Raw genomic sequence first — 20,077 nt, 5'->3', positions numbered from 1 at the left:
TGATGTATCTTTTAGCATCAAAATTCTCATTTTTAGAGTTTCGTTTACTTTGAGCCGGGTCGCTCCTTACTACAATTCGTTACCACGAAATGTTTGAAAAAAGATTTAAAAAGTGCTCCAGTGACAAAACATTCATTAATCAACCAATAAAAGCACTAATTAGAAAAAAAATGAATTTTTTCAGAAATAGTAAACTGGATGAAGCTAATAAACAAAGAAAAGCAATTAAAAAGGAAATACGTAAATCTGCCCGATCCTACTACAAGAACAAGGTCAAAGAACTGTTTACCAATAAACGAAAAAAATTGGTATTCCGAGGTAAAAAAAAAAGTTGTGTGGTAGGAGTCTTCACCAGCTTGATTTCAACCTACCCGAATCCCCAGAAGTTACTGCTAATAATCTTAACAAGTTCCTTGCTTTTATCGTCCAGAGTCTTCCGGCATTGTCTTATCAATTACCTACTGATGTTCTTCCACCTCCTTTCCCCTCAATATCTCCGTCTGAGATTAAAAGAAGAATTGGGAAACCACGAAAAATAAGTGTCTGCCCTTTAGATATCCCGTTTCCTCTTATTAGTGCTTTCAGTGACTTTCTCTCAAAGCCCATGTCTGTTATTTTCAATCAATGAGATTACTGAGTCTGGCCAATATCCGCAAATTTGGAAACAATGTTTCATAGCGACCTTGAAAAAGAAAGACAGAAAACCTGGTTTTGAAGGTGTTCGTCCTATTTCACTCACTCTTACATTCTCTAAACTAGATGAAGGATTCCTTGCAGATTGGCTAAAGGAGAAAATCCTACCTTTTACTGACTTGAAACAATTCGGGAACATCAAATCCACTTTTACTCCCCATTACCTTGTTTTTCTTATTGACTCAATTGAGAAAATTCTCAAAAAGCCTAATTGATGGATAAATTTAATTTCCATTGACCTTCAAAAAGCATTTGACCTTGTTAACCAAAATATTTTAGTTGAGAAGCTTGTAACTGATTTCAAAATTGATTCTTTCCTGGGTAAATTGGTTTCCTCCTTTTTTCAAATAGATCACAGATATTCAAATATCAGAATCATTATTCCAATCCCCACCCTGTCAACAATAGAGTACCCCAAGGTACTCTCCTAAGTCCCTTCTATTTCTCTGTTATGATAAATAGCCTCGCTAAGGAATTTCCCAACAGATGGAAATTCGTGGATGACCTATCGGTTGTTGAAACCTGCTACCGAATCTTAGTAAGCAACCCTGTGAGTATCCTCAATGATATTGCAGATGACGCTGCGGTCTTACACATGAGAGTAAACCCCTCTAAATTTATGACAATGCAAATATGTTTCCTTAAAACCTCACCCCTTTTCCTCAACCCTATCCTCCCAGATATTTCTGAGTCTTCCTTTAAATTACTTAGGGTTACAATTTCCTTTAATCTAAAGTGGGATATCCACGTTAAAGATATTGTCCATAAAGCTAATGCATCCATGTCTCTCCTTAAGCTCTTGAATAAATTTAACGTCCCCCCTTCCCATTCTTTAATGATCTATATTTCCTTTATCAACCCGCATATTGAATATGCTTATCCAGTTTGGCATCCTGACATATCCTGTGATGAATCAGAAAAAAACTGAGTTCATTCAAAAAATAGCCCTGAGAATAACTTTAAAAAAAGTTATGGTACCATAACTACTCCTTCTAAAAAAGGCCAAGCTGGAAACTCTTGAGCGCAGGAGAGGAACGTTGTGTATCCGTTTTACAAAAAATGCAATAATAAACCTTGGCAAGGAAAACATTTTCCCCAAAAGATTGGGTGGAGACGGTGTCTCCACCCAGACACCGCCTGCCATGTACTGTTTCTGAACCCGTTCCTATCTTGTCCGTTGCTTAACCTACAGGTATAAAAAAAACCTTTACCCCCTTCATTACTGATAAAATAAACCGCTAGTTTTCCTTTTTTTCTTTGGTACTGGTGATACTCAAGTTTTATGTTCGTTTTATTCTTTTTTTCACTCCCCCTTGTTTATATATTCTCTTTTAAACCTTTTTAACATTAATTTTATCTCACTCTGTTTTAGTTTTTTTCAGCTTTTACCTTTTTAACTTTCTGATATTTTGTACTAATGAATGGCTTTGCCTTTCTGATTTTATTGTTTTTGGCATTGTTTAGCCAGTTTTTTCAGTTTTTTGTGCTATTTTTACGATTTTTTTTATGACTCTGAAATGCGAATTCGGTCCTTCGGGGCTTGTGATAGACATCTTTTGAAATTGAATATCTTATCTTGAGAAGGTATGGGAGTTGTCAAAGACATAATTTTCAGACCTTTCAACTATACTTCACAAAATGGCTATCCCAAAATTTTGATCAGATGTCTTCTGGGAATTGATGGGTGCGAAGGGGGGGGGCTTGTTGCCCACAAATGACTTTTGACTGATAAAAAGAGCACTGGCCCTTTCAATTTCCAATCGAATGAGCTTTTCTCAAAGTTTCTACGACAACAAATGGCCATCTAAAACTTTCTATCAGATGCATTATGGGAAAATACGAGGTTTGGAGGGGGTTATCCACGCTCCGATCATTCTGAATCTTAAAAAGGGCACTAGAGTGTCTGATTACCAAAACAATGAACCCCCTTCACGTTTGTACAGTCACCCTTTCTATATATACCTTATATGCCCCCAGGCATAACTGGCATTGCCCTGAGGGCTGTGGCCATCCTCAAAGACATAATTTTTGGACCTTTCAATCACGCTGAACAAAACGGCCACCTCAAAATTTTTCTTTGATGTGATTGGGGAAATGGTGGGCGTGGAAGGGGGTTTAGTTGCCATCCAATCACTTTCAACTATTAAAACGCACTGGTCCTTTTCAATTTCTAATCGAATGAGCCTTTTACGAAATTTCTACGACAACAATGACCATCCCAAAAAAATACAAGGTTTGGAGGGGGGCTATCCATCATTCAATCATTCTGAATCTTAAAAAGGGTACTGGAATTGCTGATTAGCAATCCAATAAGTCCCTTCCGAAGTTTATACCATCACCCTTTCTTTATAAACCTTAAAACCAAACCAACCAAAAACCGACAAGAACTTCGAACCAACTTCGAAGTTTATACAGTCACCCTATATATATATATATATATATATATATATATATATATATATATATATATATATATATATATATATATATATATATATATATATATATATATATATATATATATATATATACCTTATATGTACCCAGGGCATAACTGACCTTGCCACGAGGGCTGTGGGGGGGGGGGGGGTCATCCTCAAAGACATAATTTATGGTCCTTTCAATTATGTTTGAAAAAAATGGTCACCTCAAAACTGTGATTGGAAGAGTTTGGGGAAATGGTGGGTGAGGGAGGGGATTAGTCACCCTCCCATACTTTCGACTATTAAAAAGGACTCTGGCCCTTTCAATTTCCGATCGAATGAGCTGTTTTCAAAGTTTCTACAACAACAAATGGCCATCTCGAAATTTCATTGGAAAATACGAGGTGTGGTGGGGGGTATCCACCCTCTGATCACTCTCAGTCTTAAAAGAGGCATTAGAACTTCTGATTACGAATCCAATGAGCCTCTTCCGAAGTTTATACGATCACCCTTTCTATATATACGTTATATGCCCCCAGGGCATAGCTTACAACTCTTGCCCTGAGGGCTGTGGGGGGTGTAGGGGTAGGTCATCCTCAAAGAGATAATTTTCGGATCTTTCAATTACATTGAACAAAATGGCCATCTCAAAATTTTTATTTGATTTGCTTGTGGAAGTGGTGGGCGTGGAAGGGGGGTTAGTTGCCATCCAATTACTTTTTACTATTAAAAGGGTACTGGCCCTTTCAATTTCCAATCGAATGAGCCATTTTCGAAGTTTCTACGACAACAAATGACCATCTCAAAATTGAAATCAGACATATTTCTGGAAAAAAGGAGCTGTGTGTGTGCGTGGGGGGGGGGGGGTATCCACCCTCTGATCACTCTGAATCTGAAAAAGAGCACTAGAGTTCTGATTACCAATCAAATGTTCCCGTTCCAAAGATTATACGATCACGCTTTCTATATATACCTTATATGCCCCAGGACATAACTTACAGCCTTTTCCCTGAGGGCTGTGGGGGGGGGGGGGGTTGTCACCTTCGAAGACATAACTTCCAGACCTTTCAAATACGTTGAAAAATGGCTGTCTCAAAATTTTTATTGGATGCGTTTGGGGAAATGGTGTGCATGGCAGGAGGTTTAGTTGCCCTCTAATCACTTTCCAGACCTTTCAGCGACGTTGAATAAAATGGCTATCTCAAAATCTCGATAGGATATTTTTGAAGAAATGGTGGGTATAGGGGGGAGTAGGGGGTTAGTTGCCCTCCAATCCCTTTCGACTATTAAAAAGGGAACTAGCCCTTTCAATTGCCAATCCAATCAGCCTTTTTCGAAGTTTCTACGACACCAAATGGCTATCTCAAAATTTCTATCAGACATATTTCGGGAAAATACAAGGTGTGGGAGGTATCCACCTTTTTTTTTTACAACAAATGGCCATTTAAAAATCTCTATCAGATTCATTTCAGGAAAATATGAGGCTGGGGGTCATATCCGACTTTCGATCGCTTTTAATCTTATATAGGGTACTAGAACTTTTGACGACCAATCCAAAGAGCCCTCTCTAAAGCTTCTACAACCACCCTTTCTATACAAACTTCATATGCCCCCAGGGCATAACCTACAACCCTTGCCCTGAGGGCTGTGGGGGGTTGTCATCCTCAAAGACATAATTTCCGGACCTTTTAACTAACTCTAAATTTTGATCGGGTGTGTTTGGGGAAACGGTGGGCGTAAGAGGGAGGTTTGGTGCCCTCTAATCACTTTTGAATATGAAAAGGGGCACTATTCTTAGAAGTACGAAAAGAAGTACGGAAAGTACGAATTAGAAGTACGGAAAATACGAGATGTGGGGGATATCCACCCCCAATCACTCTGAATCTTAAAGAGGGCACAAGAATTTTTGATTAACAATACAATGAGCCCTTTCTGAAATTTATACGATCACCCTTTCAATATACACCTTAAACGCCCCCAGGGGAATAACTTACAAACCCTTGCCATGAGGCTGTGGGGAGGGGGAGTCATCCTCAAAGACACAATTTCCGAATCTTTCAACTATGCTGAACTAAATAGATATCTCAAAATTTTGACTGAATCTGTCTGGGAAAGTGATGGGCGTTCGAGGGGGGTTAGTTACCCTCCAATCACTTTCAACTATTAAAGAGGGCACTAGCCCTTTCAATTTCTAATCGAATGAGCCCTTTTTTGAAGTTTCTACGACAACTCCTTTGATACGAAGTGCCCTGGTCTAAACAGCAACAACAAAAAATAGTAAATAATACATTGTGCCCACATTACTCTTAAAACGTGTCCTACATACTACTAGATGTATCTGATGACTGTATAAAAGTGAGGAAAAGCCTCCATCCAAACAAAACTTTATGATTTTGTCCCTCTTCTCCCCCCCCCCCTCAAAAGAAATATGGACAATCCCCTGTAAGGAGGTGTTTACCAAGATAGTGCAACTGTGTATTTAAGATTCAGAGTAAAAATATACATAAATTTAATTCAATAAACAGTAATCATATGAGTTACATTACAAATAGAGTATTTACCAACCTCTTATGGTACCAGTTGGTATATGCTTTTTTTTCGTCAGGGAATTCGGGGGGAAAAGATTCGGAGGGAATTCGGGGGGAAACTTTAACACAGTATCTCAACTTTTTCAGTATGTACTGTCATTGTACTTATAAACCATCTTGTGTCTGGTATGTTATTGAACCAGAACATAATAATGTGAAGAAGTCTACCTGAATATATTCAATTGATTTTTGTAGGACTATAGCTTTGCTCATCTTCATGGCAATGGTTCCATCATTTTGCTGACAAGAGGGCACAAGCTCTTGAAGTGCATCATATCCTTTTTTTATTGCATCTCTTCGTTTTTGTTCAGCAACAGTATGAGCTTCTCTTCTTCTTTCTTTTGCTAATTCTGACCGATGATCACTGTCATCATCTTCTGAAATAAAGTTCAATTGCACCAGAAACTTTAAATTATGTTCAATTCTTGGCCAAAATACCTGATTGCAACCCCCCTCCCAAAAATAAAGTTGTTCAAAGAACCCCTACTAGGTAAAACTTGAATTTTTAGACTAAATATATGTTTCCAACCCTCCCCCCTCCATCTGCAAAAATTTTGACATTGTCCCCCTAAGCTTTGAATTTATGGATCTGTGGCGTGTACATAAGCATGTTTGCATCCTTCATAAACCAATTGAGGAATCTTCAAGGGAGCTAACTAAATTCTGACACTGCATTGGGTAAGTTTTAGTATAACTATAAACAGCTCATACTCACCCTTGGAAATAGCTCCAGAAACAATTTTCAAATCTTTAACTTGATGCTTGTCTTTATTCCTAGACCCTGTCTAGGAAAAACACATGTAGACCACCCTCCTATTATGTATTGTAAATTGGACATGGTAATATAAGTGCTATTATTATTGTAATATGTAGACCATGTCTATATAACTTATTGCTCATTCATGGTCGAGTTGAAACTGAGAGCATATTTTATATTTATGAAATAAGATAGACCAAACAATAAAGACATATTTGTGGCCAGTGAAAAAGTATGCATGCAGAAACATTTAAAGGCTGATTATCTGTAAATATTTTCTGGTTATTTTTTGGCTGACAATTGGATTTATTTGACAAGTAGAAAAAATAACATCCAAAAAGCAGTTGATTAGCCCCATGTTAGTCTAGGCTGAACCATGTAAGGTGTAATATTAAATAATTTTAATTCTGAAAAAGGCTATTAGAAGCAAAATTGCCAAAATGCATTTTAAATGAAAAGAAAAAAGCTAAAAATAAAGAAAATGCATCAAACCTATTAATGTATGAATAGATAAACTGAGCCCATTTGGATGCCATGAGAACTATTGCCATAGAATGGAGAATATTTGATGACTCAATAGGCAATACTAAATAATATTAAGCAGATCAACCAAAAGGCTTGGCAACCGTCAGGGCCTGTCACATTTATAATTTTTTTTTCTACAATGAAACCCATAAAGAAGAAATTTGATCTCATTTACAATTATACCTGCAGATTTATTACTCTTGGAGATTTCACTGTCAACTGTTAAATAACCCCCCCCCCCCGAAACAAATGAGTCATGCCTTTCTTGCTATAAGAGGCATCAATTGTTAAAAGACAAAAAAACAATCCTTAATTTGAATTTTGGAGCAAATTAAGGTCAACCAGGATTTGTATAGCCCATCCTAGCTTTTCTTTGATTTCAGAGGGTAGTTGTCTGAAACCAGTAGTGGTATTCTTTTGATGGAATGGTCAGTTTATATACAATCTTCAGATCTGGAGCTTTATTGTACTGGAGAAAGAGATTTACATGGAGTTAAATTAGTATATAAAGAAAATTTCCAGGTAAATTATTATCAATAAATCCACAATATTGTCTTTCATTTTCCAAAGACATACACATCTGATAGCAAATTTTAAATCCTATTTAGGATTGATAATTAGCCTCAGTTTTTGCAATATGGAGTGTCAAACTAGGGATAATGGAAAGTACAGAAGAAGTTGTGGCTTAGAGCAAGTTACTTTAACACTCTACACTGCATTAAACCTATTACCTCTGTGCTGACACAGCTTCATAGCAGGGAAGAGTGCCATCCCAAAGGGAAAGAGACAAAGGGAGCCCCTTCCCCCTTAGGAGACAAACAAATAATCAGTAAATTTTGATAGGGAAAACTGCATGAGTCCAAATTTACCAAAATGCGCCTAAACTTAATGATTTTAAGGGAATGTGTATCATATTATTTTTCAAAGAATCTGCTGCCCCCTCCCTAAGAAGGTATGCAATAAATACGATAAGCTTGAATACATTTAAAGAACCAACTGCAGAACTTATGCTTATACCAAGTTGATACTTTGCACTCATGTATCCCATATATGGGTTTATTACAATCAAACTGGATAAACTCCAACATTTATATGTCTTACAATTTTGTCAGTTTTTCAAATGTTTTCAAAAGTTTTGAGCAGTGGCAAACTTTGCAGTAAAATCAGAGGAAATGGAAGAATCTGTAGAAACAGTGCAGAGTTACTAGTCTTTTGAAGGAAACATATTAAAACAAAAGATGAGCGCCATATATGGGACCACCAGGGGGAGGACACATTGTCAGAGAAGCAGCCATCATTTTTGGAAAAACATAAAATAAAGAGCCTTATGTTATAACTATTTTTGTTTTGATATGCTTCCTTCAGAAGAGCAGTATTTCTGTACTGTTAAAAGCTTTTTATGAAAACAAAACATGCTAAATACATTTCTTCTGCTCTTTCTAAATACAATATTTATTTTCACTTGTAAATGCATTCTCTCCCCAGTGGTCCCATATATGGCCATAAATAAGATATTTCTTGGTTGTTTTGTATTTTTTGATGCTATACTTTCTTTGTGTGAACATGTTTCATGATTTATCAAACTCATTAGACTTATAGGCCTATCTGAAGGTAATTGAATTTCAGATGTGTTGAATATCACTATTTTTATTACAATATTTTTTTCACTTGCAAATGCATCTCTCCCCAGTGGTCCCATATATAGCCATAAATAAGATATTTCTCTGTTGTTTTGTATTTTTTGATGCTATACTTTCTTTTTGAACATGTTCCATGATTTATCAAACCCATTAGACTTACAGGCCTATCTGAATTCCAGATGTGTTGAATATCAAGTATTTAGAAATGATTACAAATGTAGATAGTCTACCAACAAAAGTTGACAAGATATTGTGAATAATAAGACCATGCTGCATATTACAAAGCAAGAATTTTTATTATTTAAGCGCATGTTTTAGTCTTGCACAAATCTATATCCCAGGATTGAATGTGAGACCATCAGGAGGGTGAGGGTAATTTGAAAATGGAATGGTTATTGTATTTGCAAAGAGCATTTAAAAGACACCAAGTAATATATTCAGTAAATATTTTGCTGTTCATATTATTGACTTAGAAATAAACTGAACATACCACTAGATGCAATTTTTTATGCTCTTTCTGAATAAAATAATCACTTTTCTCACAAATTCAATTTTAAGCCATGTTTCACATTTGTTTCAAACTAATTATTTCATTGTAAATCCATTGATTGTGAAATGTATCATTGATTTGTCAAGATTAAGTTGAATAAAAAAGATTCAAACAAATCTACTCTGTTTTCTTTGTATTCTGTTAGGCCACTTAAAAACTGCTGTTTCACCTATATGTTAAAAAAAAAAAAAAAAAAAAAGCCAACAGAAGAAACATTGTAGATGGAAAAATGGAGAAATTGCTTAATTTTATATCCAACTTAAGTGTAATAAATCGATACTTGTGGATTATTTGGCTTTAAAGCAATGGATTTATAATATGTAATATATAATTATAAATTTATAAATAATTATTATAAATAATAATAAGTTGATAATTTTTTATAAATAATCTATAATTATAAATAAGATTACAATTTATAATCTTATAAGTTTGCAACCAATGTTCAAAATCCTTTTTTTATCCAAAAATTAGAAATTCTTTGGTCATTTTCAAGGGTTCAAAAAGGGCTTAAATTTTAATTTGTGAGAGAAGTGATTATTATATTCTTAAAGAGCATAACAAAAGGCATCAAGTGGTATGTTCACTTTATTTGTAAGTAAATAACTTACAGGATCCTCAGTGCCATTAGGTACATGTCCCTTTATCAGGACTCTCCAGATGACTTTCAGTTGGTTCATCAAAGTAGTGTTCCTCTGAGACAATGGCTATCTGTGTGGTAAGGGTCTCCCTTACCCTAGTCTATGAGTCATGTGTGTAAAAATGTCTCTCCAAATTGATCCAGCCCATTTTTGAAACTATTTAAGGTTTCAGATTTCAAAACTATTTAAGGTTTCAGATTTCAAAACTATTTCTGGGAGTGAGTTCCAAAAATAGGCCCTTGATCTATTTACTGCAATTAGTCTCAAAATTTTTTCTTGGTGTCCTCTTGTGGTATTTATTTTTGAAGGGTGAAAATACTTCTGGAAAGACAGTTTCTCTAGGCTGTGGTTTACTTTGTACATCTGTATCTGATCTCCTCTTATTTGTCTATATTTCATGGTAGGTATGTTCAGTTCGAATAGTTGGATCTACAAGCTAAAATATGTCCAGGAAAGGTACTTTGAAGTACCTACCTCTACTCCTTCTCCCTCTAGAGGGTCCTGACCTTTGATGACCTTAAAAAATATGTGTGTTATAAATGTGAAACCTTGCAAAATAGATCTTCTGATTCAATGAAGTAGGCTACAACAAAATTGTTTTCAGCTTCATAGCTTTGCTCAATCCCAATTAATAATGTTTTAAAGATATGCAAATATATTTCCTAAATTTTGAAAAAAAAAAACATTGATATGGCTCAGAATTCTGCTCAAATAACAGGAATTGCATTTTCAGAACTAAAGGCAGAGAAAAGGCAACTGGTAACAGAAATTAAGGTAAAATGTTGTTTTGTCAAAATTTCAATAGGCATAAACCTGTCATGTAAGCAAATTTCAGGGCTCTCTAGAGGGAGAAGGAGTAGAGATGGGTACTTTAAAATACCTTCCCAGGATATAATTTAGCCTGTGGACCCATCCCAAAAGTTTCATTTTCCTAGCCTATCCCCTTTCCAAGATAGCAAGAAGTCAATTAACTAGAACTTTACCAAAAATTGTTTTCAGCTTCACAACTTTGCTCAATCCCAATTTATAAAGTTTTAAAGATATGCAAATACAATTCCTAAGTTTTGAAAAAAAAACATTGATATAAACATTTTCAGAACTAAAGGCAGAGAAAAAGCAGCTGGTAACTAAAAATTAAAGTAAAATGTTGTTTTGTGAAAATTTCAATAGGTATAGACCTGTCATGTAGGCGAATTTCAGGGCTCTCTAGAGGGAGAAGGAGTGGATGTAGGTACTTTAAAATACCTTCCCGGGATATACTTTAGCCGTTAGACCCATCCCTGGAAGTTTCATTTTCCTAGCCTAACCCCTTTCTGAGATAGCAAAAAGTCACTCAACTAAAATTTTACTATTTAATAGATGCATCAGAAAAATTATATAATTGCATAAATACCACTATTTTGAGCAGAAGAAGGGGCACTATGAGTGTTTCTTTGGTACATGCCTAGTTAACTACGTGAAAAGTGTTTAAAGATTTTGCTAGTAATTAACAGCGTTTAAGATAACATCTCTGTCGAGAAGACAACGAATTTTGCCATTAACATGTTTTGTACAAAAAAAAATAAATAAAAAAATAATTCGTTTGTATTCAAAATGCTATGAAGCAGTAGAATCATTTAACTAATGGAGTGAAACAGACAGGCAGTACATTTAACATTAAAGTGTTATTTGTGAAACTATCGCCAAAAAATGTCGAATTTCTGAGGCATATGGTTTCAAGGACTTAGTTTGAAATTGTTTTGACAAAATTTACCAGTTGAAATAAATTTGGGTGAGTAGGGGTCACTATAAAATTAATTGCATAACACAAGACACTATTTGGAGAAACCCAATTACATAGTCAGGGCTGTCTTTTGGATTTGTTGGACAGATTAATGTGAGGGAGAAAACCAAAAGAATTTCCTTTAATGGAAATTCTATAGAAAATTTCCAGCCAAACAACATTTGCAAGGGGAATATCAAGCTGAATAAAGACTAAAATTTTTGCAAGTTTTATCAAAATCTAAAACTTAAACTTTTCTCAAAATTTGTCCTTCCACGTAAATTGTCAAATTTGAAAAAATAACAATTTTTAATTGTTAGTTTTTTATGAAAACAACTAATTGTTTCATAATTAAGTACAATATCAACCATTACAAGCATCGTCTATATTTTATTGCTTATAAAACAGAATTTTATCCAGTATTTTCGAGAAATTTTTCAGCCGTCAGTTTTTGAAAAACAAAATTATCAAGTACCAAAGATTTGTAGTTACGCATTCGGAGAAACGTTAAGGAATATTAAGATATGTGTAAATAAGAATTAAAAAAGCATTTCAGACTTCAAAACAAAAATGGAGCAAAAAAGCTTCATTTTTATTCCCTGATGTTCGTCAATTTTATTAACAATCCTCTCCAACAGAGGTTAACTCCTTTCCATTGACATCTAAATTGTTAGAGAATGCCAATAATAATTGTTCGTAAATACCTTCTGTTAGGTCAAGGAAACAAAATTGTTCGTTACAATATTTTAGTGCTTGGCTCGTTTATGTACTAATTCTGTTTTTGCATATACTTAGCTAAGTCCTGATGCCAAGTCAGACATCCTATGTTTTTACGTGAGTCAAATTTCTCTTTGACCGCTGGATTCCAGGTCATTTATCAAGAAAATATCAAACGGGCAAAATGGTTTGCTTCTGTTTTGGATGAGAGTTAAATAAATAGCCAGAGAGGTCTGACCTCAATGAAAAACACAAGCCGGAATTAACACAGCGGTGTCGTTTGACAGAAGTTACTATTTAAATTAGCTTGATAGATCTTCACCTTAACTAAGAAATTTTATAATTTTGCTCGTTACAGTGTTCCAAATGATCTTATTAGCTATTAGCAACAGATAAAAAGATGGAGAAAAAACTGGATGCATGTAACCCTCTTTATGAGGGTTAGAACCGTTTCTCTTGTGGAAAGAGGCGAAGGTTTATAGTTTAAGATTTACATTTATTTGTCTGGATTTCTTAAACTTTCATTTGTGTTTTTGTTTAGCAATAATACATTTTTCCGATCACTTTTTTTCGTCAAGTTACACGGAAATACTGAACGCTCAGCCTACAGTTGTTGGTTGGCTCTTCAGCACTGGCTAAGATTATATATCAAATAAGCCTAATTGATGTAATCTTTGTCTGTATTTGAAAAAACTGGATCCATTCTAGAAAAGTGAGATTCGACTTCATGGTCTCCGCAGCATCAATGTCCATAGTGATTCCGCAAGAAATGCACCTAGTTTTGTTTCTATGAACACCATTACAATTCTATGTCAGGAGATTCAACCGACATCTAGGCTCATTCTAGACCGTAATAAGTAGCAGCACTGAGGATTAAAGTAAGTTTTGCCCTCTTCAAAATGGACCTGGCCACTTTTCAGCTTCTTATTAAATTAATATTTATTGTTACAACATAACGAGTGTCTTTGGCATACAACGAAGTGCAGTGGACATGATGTAAAATTCACCTTCTATGTTGGTCAGAAAATGGTAACGATGCTCATATTGTCAAATCAGAATGGTTATATAGACAAGATTGTAGATTCACAAGATAAATTTTCATATTTGCAGGCAATCCAAAATACAGTTTTATGGTACAAGCCTATACTACAAAAAGAGAAACACTTAGTTATAAAGCATTTTCTCAATCATTGGGCATATATCAAACAAGGATGATGAGTTTTCCTTTGTTCCTTTTTACTCTCTCTTTCTTGTTGTGTTGTTTTTTTTTTGTTTTTTCCCTCTTTTGTTTACCATTGATAAAAGCTCCCGAATGTAAAGTTGAAATATTCGGAATTTTTTTATTAATTAATGTTCTTTTTTGTTGTTTGTTTTTAGTACGTCTCATTAACTGCTTGATTTAAATTAAACCCGTTTTTCTCTCTTAAACTTTCTTAAATTCTGGTAAATGGAAAAGCAGTGCGGTCTAAGAAATTATCTTTCGAACTGTCGTTTTCCCCTTGTTGCTTTTCTTAGTGATATCAGTTCTCCCTAAAAAAAAAAAAAAAAAAAAAAAAAAAAAAAAAAAAAAAAAAAAAAAAAAAAAAAAAAAAAAAAAAAAAAAAAAAAAAAAAAAGAATCTAGAGAAAAAGATTGTGGTCAGAATCAAGGGATTTTCAAATATTCTGCTTTAAAAAAAAAAATAATATGATATAGCTTAAACAGTTGTTGAGGCCTTTCGACCAAGTTATACAGTATGGCTATTCTCAGCATAAAATGGAAATCATGGTTTTCTCAACTCTGTACAAATCGGCGTGTTAAAAGGAGCATGAAACTACTCAAACCTTTCCCCTAGAACACCATTTTTGCTTAGAAGAAGAAGTTAGTTACAATGTTTTCAGTCTTTATCTATACATAGAGAAAGGCAAACATTCTTGTCAACAGTTTAAATTGTATTATTAATATATAAAGTTCAAATTAACAGAAAATAAATATATTAAAGTCAATCACATAAATAAACTGAGGAAGATGACTTAAATAAAATATCACCATAAACATCTACTTCATTCGCATAAGTCTTTTATGGTAAGCATGGCAGACTAGTGACTATTCTACATAACTTGATAGGGAAAGAACAAACAAAATCCTAGAAATTCAAAAAAAGTTCCTCTCCAAAACAGCCAGAAGATATAATTTTTAGAACTTAGACACATTTTCAAGCATCATTTCGCGTAAAAAAATTAAAAAACTTGAAGACATAAAGGGCTTCCCATCAGATCCTCCCTTCAACACACGAGGTCGCTTCTCAATGACCATCTAAACTGTCGAGTTTTGACATCTTATGCTCCTATAATCACATGTAAATTCCGTTTTGTCCGTCATCTACTACCTAGTCTTTGCAATGCATTAGTCGTCCCCACTTATCTTATACATTCCCCATTCTGGAGAATCCTTACAAAATCAGACCAATCAAAATCTGTTTGTTGATTTTCCGTTTTACAAATTATGCACGGTATAATGCTTACCAACTTGGCACAGAACACACTATTAGTCCAAAATATAAAACTGGAGAATCTTAACTAGCTATTTCTCAGGCTATTGCAAAACATAAAAAGGACAACTGGTCCCAATCTAGGCCCTGGAATTAGCTTGGAACTCAACAAAACTCTTGCGATATCTTTAATGTTTAGCGGGGATGGGAGTCAGTTTGGGGACTTAATGGAATTTTATACGGGATGGTCTGTTGCGGGTTGGAAGGTAGGGTTAGGGGATGATGGAACGTAAGCGGGGAACAGACAGGGTCTTTGTAGCAAAACGAAGGCAAAGGAAGTTCCTTCTCTCGGCCAAAATGGCGAGCTTGAACTTACTTAATAGATAATGATATGGAACCTTCCCTTCACCATTTATGATACAATTGCTCATTTTTGGATATTTTCAATCCTATAAACATGCTCTGAAAACCACCGAAATGCCACATTGGACAAACAAACTCCAGTATTGGCCGAATAAAAGAACAATAAAGTTGGAGAAGATCCTTAGGGGGGCAAGAAAATTTAATAAAATTTTTTAGAAGGGATACCGAAGGGGAAGCTTCTTTGAGAATGTTTTGAAAATAGGTATCCCATTTCAAGTCATTAGTGATTGTCACCCCTAGTAGTTTAATGCATGTGACAGAAATTTTGGAAGGAATGGGGTTTGTGAAACAAGGAGTAATTTAAAAAATTAACTGTCATAACTGACAATTTATTAGCGTTAACTTTCATCTTTGGGAAACAAGTCTCCTGTGTGACATCATCGAGTAATGTCATAATTGAGCTTTTAATATTTCGTCGACAAACCTCAAATGCAGATAGACCGCCCACATAGGTATTCGCTCTGTTCATTCATGAGGCTATTAACCATTATAAGGAATAGAATAAGACCCATCAGGGTTCCTTGGGGGACCCCACAAAAGATAGGAAGGGGATCGGAATAAACATTTTATATTTAAGCACTCAAAACCGATTTGTTTAAAAAGAGGCAACAATTTAAACAAAAAAGTGACCCACTTGTAGCTGTGGGGAACTTCCCGTGGGGAACTATGGAACAGAAGAGAGCCACTAATGTCAGATAAACAACTGAAGGCTTATCACTATCAAACTAGTAAACCAAACTCCAGGTTCAACTTTTGTGTTAATCGAATGGGGCACTCCAAAATACGGGCGCTACAGAAGACGGAAGTTAGATGGTTTCCAGAGGAATTGTCTACAGATAGTATTGAGTACCCTTTAAACTGATCATATTTCAAACAGTGAGTGGTACAAAAACGTGATTCTACACCGGTATAGAAAAACTAATATTTTAATTGAAAAAAAACTACTGTTTAATTTAAGCCATTTTTTGTAATTTATTTAGAATTATTTGTTAATTATTTATTTATTTATAATTAAAAGTTCAATATTTGTAATTGCCAAATTCTGGTATCTTGACTGTGTCCCCGTTCAGGTTTAAGCTATAAGTTAAATTTCATTATTATGAAAGACAAACAAGCAAGATTCCTAATAGGATAAGACCATATAGGATACAACCAATTGAATAGACACAGGATGATCCTTATAGACTTAAGAAAAATTAGAATCTGACGCCTTAACTAGGATTATGTTTTAAAAATTAAGGAAGAGAAGTGAAAAAATTAGACATACGTTTTTAGCTTGACAAAGTATGAGGAAACTGACTGCTGGTAGGGCACGACGCTGTATATATATATATATATATATATATATATATATATATATATATATATATATATATATATATATATATATATATATATATATATATATATATATATATATATATCTATATATATAAAAATAAGTTGTCTGTGTGTGGATCTGTGGATGGATCAGGTGACGTCACCTGAAAAAACTGGATCAGGTGACGTCAAAACTGAAAAAACTAAAAAAAGGCAAAAACTACAAAAAAAACTAAAAACTAATAAAAAAAATAAAAAAGCTAAAAAACTAAAAAAACTAAAAAAGGCAAAAACTACAAAAAAAACTAAAAACTAATAAAAAAGCTAAAAAACTAAAAAAACTAAAAAAAGGCAAAAACTACAAAAAAAACTAAAAACTAATAAAAAAAATAAAAAAGCTAAAAAACTAAAAAAACTAAAAAAACTAAAAAAAGGTAAAAAACTAAAAAAACTAAAAACTAAAAAAAACTAAAAAAAAGGAAAAAACTGAAAAATAAGCTAAAATAAAGGTAAAAACCAATAAAAAACTAAAAAAAAAACTGAAAAAACTAAAAAAAGGCAAAAACTACAAAAAAAACTAAAAACTAATAAAAAAAGTAAAAAAGCTAAAAAACTAAAAAAACTAAAAAAACTAAAAAAAGGTAAAAAACAAAAAAAAATAAAAAATAAAAAAAAAATAAAAAAAGGAAAAAACTGAAAAATAAGCTAAAATAAAGGTAAAAACCAATAAAAAACTAAAAAGAAAAAAAGGAAAAAACTAAAAAAAAATTTTCATCTAAAAAACTAAAAAAAACTAAAAAAGGTAAAAACTAAAAGAACTAAAAAAGAAAAAAATAAATGACGACACTCAAAGAGAAAGCGACCAGGACAAAAGGAATGTTCGATTAGCAATCAACAAAGCACCGGGACACAGGGAGTATAAATGACGACCAGGACATAAGTAAAAAAAACAACTAACAAAACTAAAAAGAAGGTAAAAACTACAAAAAAACTAAAAAGAAAAAAAAACTAAAAACTAATAAAAGAACTAAAAAATCTAAAAATCTAAATAAACTAAAAAAGAAAAAAAAAAGGAAAAAAATAAAGGAGAAAAACAAAACTTAAAAAAAGGCAAAAACTACAAAAAAAACTAAAAACTAATAAAAAAAGTAAAAAAGCTAAAAAACTAAAAAAACTAAAAAAAACTAAAAAAAGGTAAAAAACTAAAAAAAATAAAAAATAAAAAAAAAATAAAAAAAAGGAAAAAACTGAAAAATAAGCTAAAATAAAGGTAAAAACCAATAAAAAACTAAAAAGAAAAAAAGGACAAAAGGAATGTTCGATTAGCAATCAACAAAGCACCGGGACACAGGGAGTATAAATGACGACCAGGACATAAGTAAAAAAAAAAAACTAACAAAACTAAAAAGAAGGTAAAAACTACAAAAAAACTAAAAAGAAAAAACAAACTAAAAACTAATAAAAAAACTAAAAAATCTAAATAAACTAAAAAAGAAAAAAAAACGAAAAAAATAAAGGAGAAAAACAAAACTAAAAAACGAATGTATATACAGACCGGGACACCGGGATACAAATGACGACCGGGACACAGGGAATATAAATGACGACCGGGACACAGGGACACAACTACAACGGGGACACCGGGGGAAACAGGGGGATATAAATGACGACCGGGACACCGGGACAGGGAATGGTCGATTAGCAATCACCAGCAACAAAGCTCAAGGGCAATCATTAGAATCATGAGGTATAGATCTGAATACAGATTGTTTTCCCATGGACCATTATATGTTGCATGTTCAAGAGTCGGTAAACCTGACAATCTATTTATATGCAAAGACAATGGGACAGCAAAGAATGTTGTATATTCGCAAGTTTTACGTAGTTAAAACTATATATATATATATATATATATATATATATATATATATATATATATATATATATATATATATATATATATATATATATATATATATATATATATATATCTATATTCACAGGTGGGACATAGGGACACAACTACAATGGCGCGTAACTATTATGGCGCGTAACGACTTACGCGCGCGGGGGGGCTTGGGGGGGGGGCGAAGCGCCCCCACCAACTAGGTGTTGGGGTGGCGCGAAGCGCCACCCCAACAGCTAGTATATATATATATATATACTAGCTGTTGGTGGGGCGCTTCGCGCCCCCCCAAGCCCCCCCGCGCGCGTAAGTCGTTACGCGCCATTGTAGTTGTGTCTCTGTGTCCCACCTGTGAATATAGATAGATTTATATATGTGTTTCAAACTACGTAAAAATTGCGAATATACAACATTCTTGGCTTTCCCATTGTCTGTCCATATACAAAGCCGTATGTACTAATAATGACGTCATATGCAGACGCTCTTTTTACAAACAAACAAACATGCATACACACAACTCGTTTTTATATAGATAGATAGATAGATAGATACAATACAAATTAACTGCGTAAAACTTGCGAATATACAACATTCTTCGCTGTCCAATTGTCGCTGCATATAAATAAATTGTCAGGTTTACCGACCCTCGAACATGCAACGTACAATTGTCCATGGGAAAAACAATCAGTATTGAGATCTATACCACATTTTTCTAATGATTGACCTTGAGCTTTGTTAATGGTGATTGCAAATGCTAATCGAATTGGGAATTGCAATCTTTTAAATTGAAAAGGCAGATCCGTTGGAATCATGGGAATGCGAGGAATAAGAACAGCCTCACCCTCAAAAGGCCCTGTCAAGATTGTGGCCTCTATTAGGTTTTCCATTGTTTTTTTTTACGGCAAGTCGCGTGCCATTGCAAAGCTTTGGTGGGTTGGTATTTCATAAAAGTATTATTGGTACGCCTATTTTTAGTTGTAGCACGTGTGGTGGAAACCCTGAAAGATCCACGGAATTTAAAAATTCAGATGGATAATTAACCGCTTCATTTGGTTCCAAAACTGTGTCGACTGACTTATAAAGGACTGCCTAGTCTCGAATCTTGGTCAAAACAATATTGTTGATTTCGTGGACGTCTATATTTTTGGGTGCGAGAATCGCTCTTTCACTTAGCCATTTATTATTTTTATAATTTTTTAGAATATTCGGAAATACTTTTTCAATCAATTCATTTTTGGACGTCACTAAATTACAGAAATCAGCAGGTAGTTGTATACGTCCTGAAATTGAGTCTACTGGGAGCTTTCCGTTTCCCATTGCCAGCAATTGATCTGAAAATGTTTGACCAGAGTCATCGTTTTGCAATCGGACACGCATATTTGTAGTTAATTTTAATGTTTTTACGTGTGCCCATAAATTAGAATTTTTCAGGCAAGCATTCATTTCGTCTGCAGGAGTTGATCTAGGTATTATAGGTAATGTTTGCCTGAAATCTCCCGCAAGCAATATTAATGTGCTGCCAAAGGGTTTCGACTTCCCTCGCACATTTTTGAAGCATTGATCCAGAGCCTCGAGCTGATGGAGAGCAAGTTGTTAAAATGATGCCAAACAATGCACGAATTTGACTTGGGGTTGACGTTTCGCACGCGCCATTGATGCAGT

General features: G+C 34.1%; 1 protein-coding gene across 7 annotated transcripts in view; it reads right to left on the bottom strand.

Moving 5' to 3' along the window:
• LOC136032149 (zinc finger protein 271-like) overlaps positions 1 to 20,077 on the bottom strand; it is a 107,194-nt gene that overhangs the window by 48,159 nt on the left and 38,958 nt on the right. For all 7 annotated transcript variants that reach the window (XM_065712334.1, XM_065712332.1, XM_065712330.1 and 4 more), the window contains exon 9: positions 5,873 to 6,081. In XM_065712334.1, coding sequence (XP_065568406.1) covers positions 5,873 to 6,081 — 209 coding nt within the window. The remainder of the gene's footprint in view (positions 1 to 5,872; positions 6,082 to 20,077) is intronic.

This window comes from Artemia franciscana, chromosome 10 (genome assembly GCF_032884065.1).
Source record: "Artemia franciscana chromosome 10, ASM3288406v1, whole genome shotgun sequence".
NCBI lineage: Eukaryota > Metazoa > Arthropoda > Branchiopoda > Anostraca > Artemiidae > Artemia > Artemia franciscana.
This window is presented reverse-complemented; position numbering and strand designations above follow the sequence as displayed.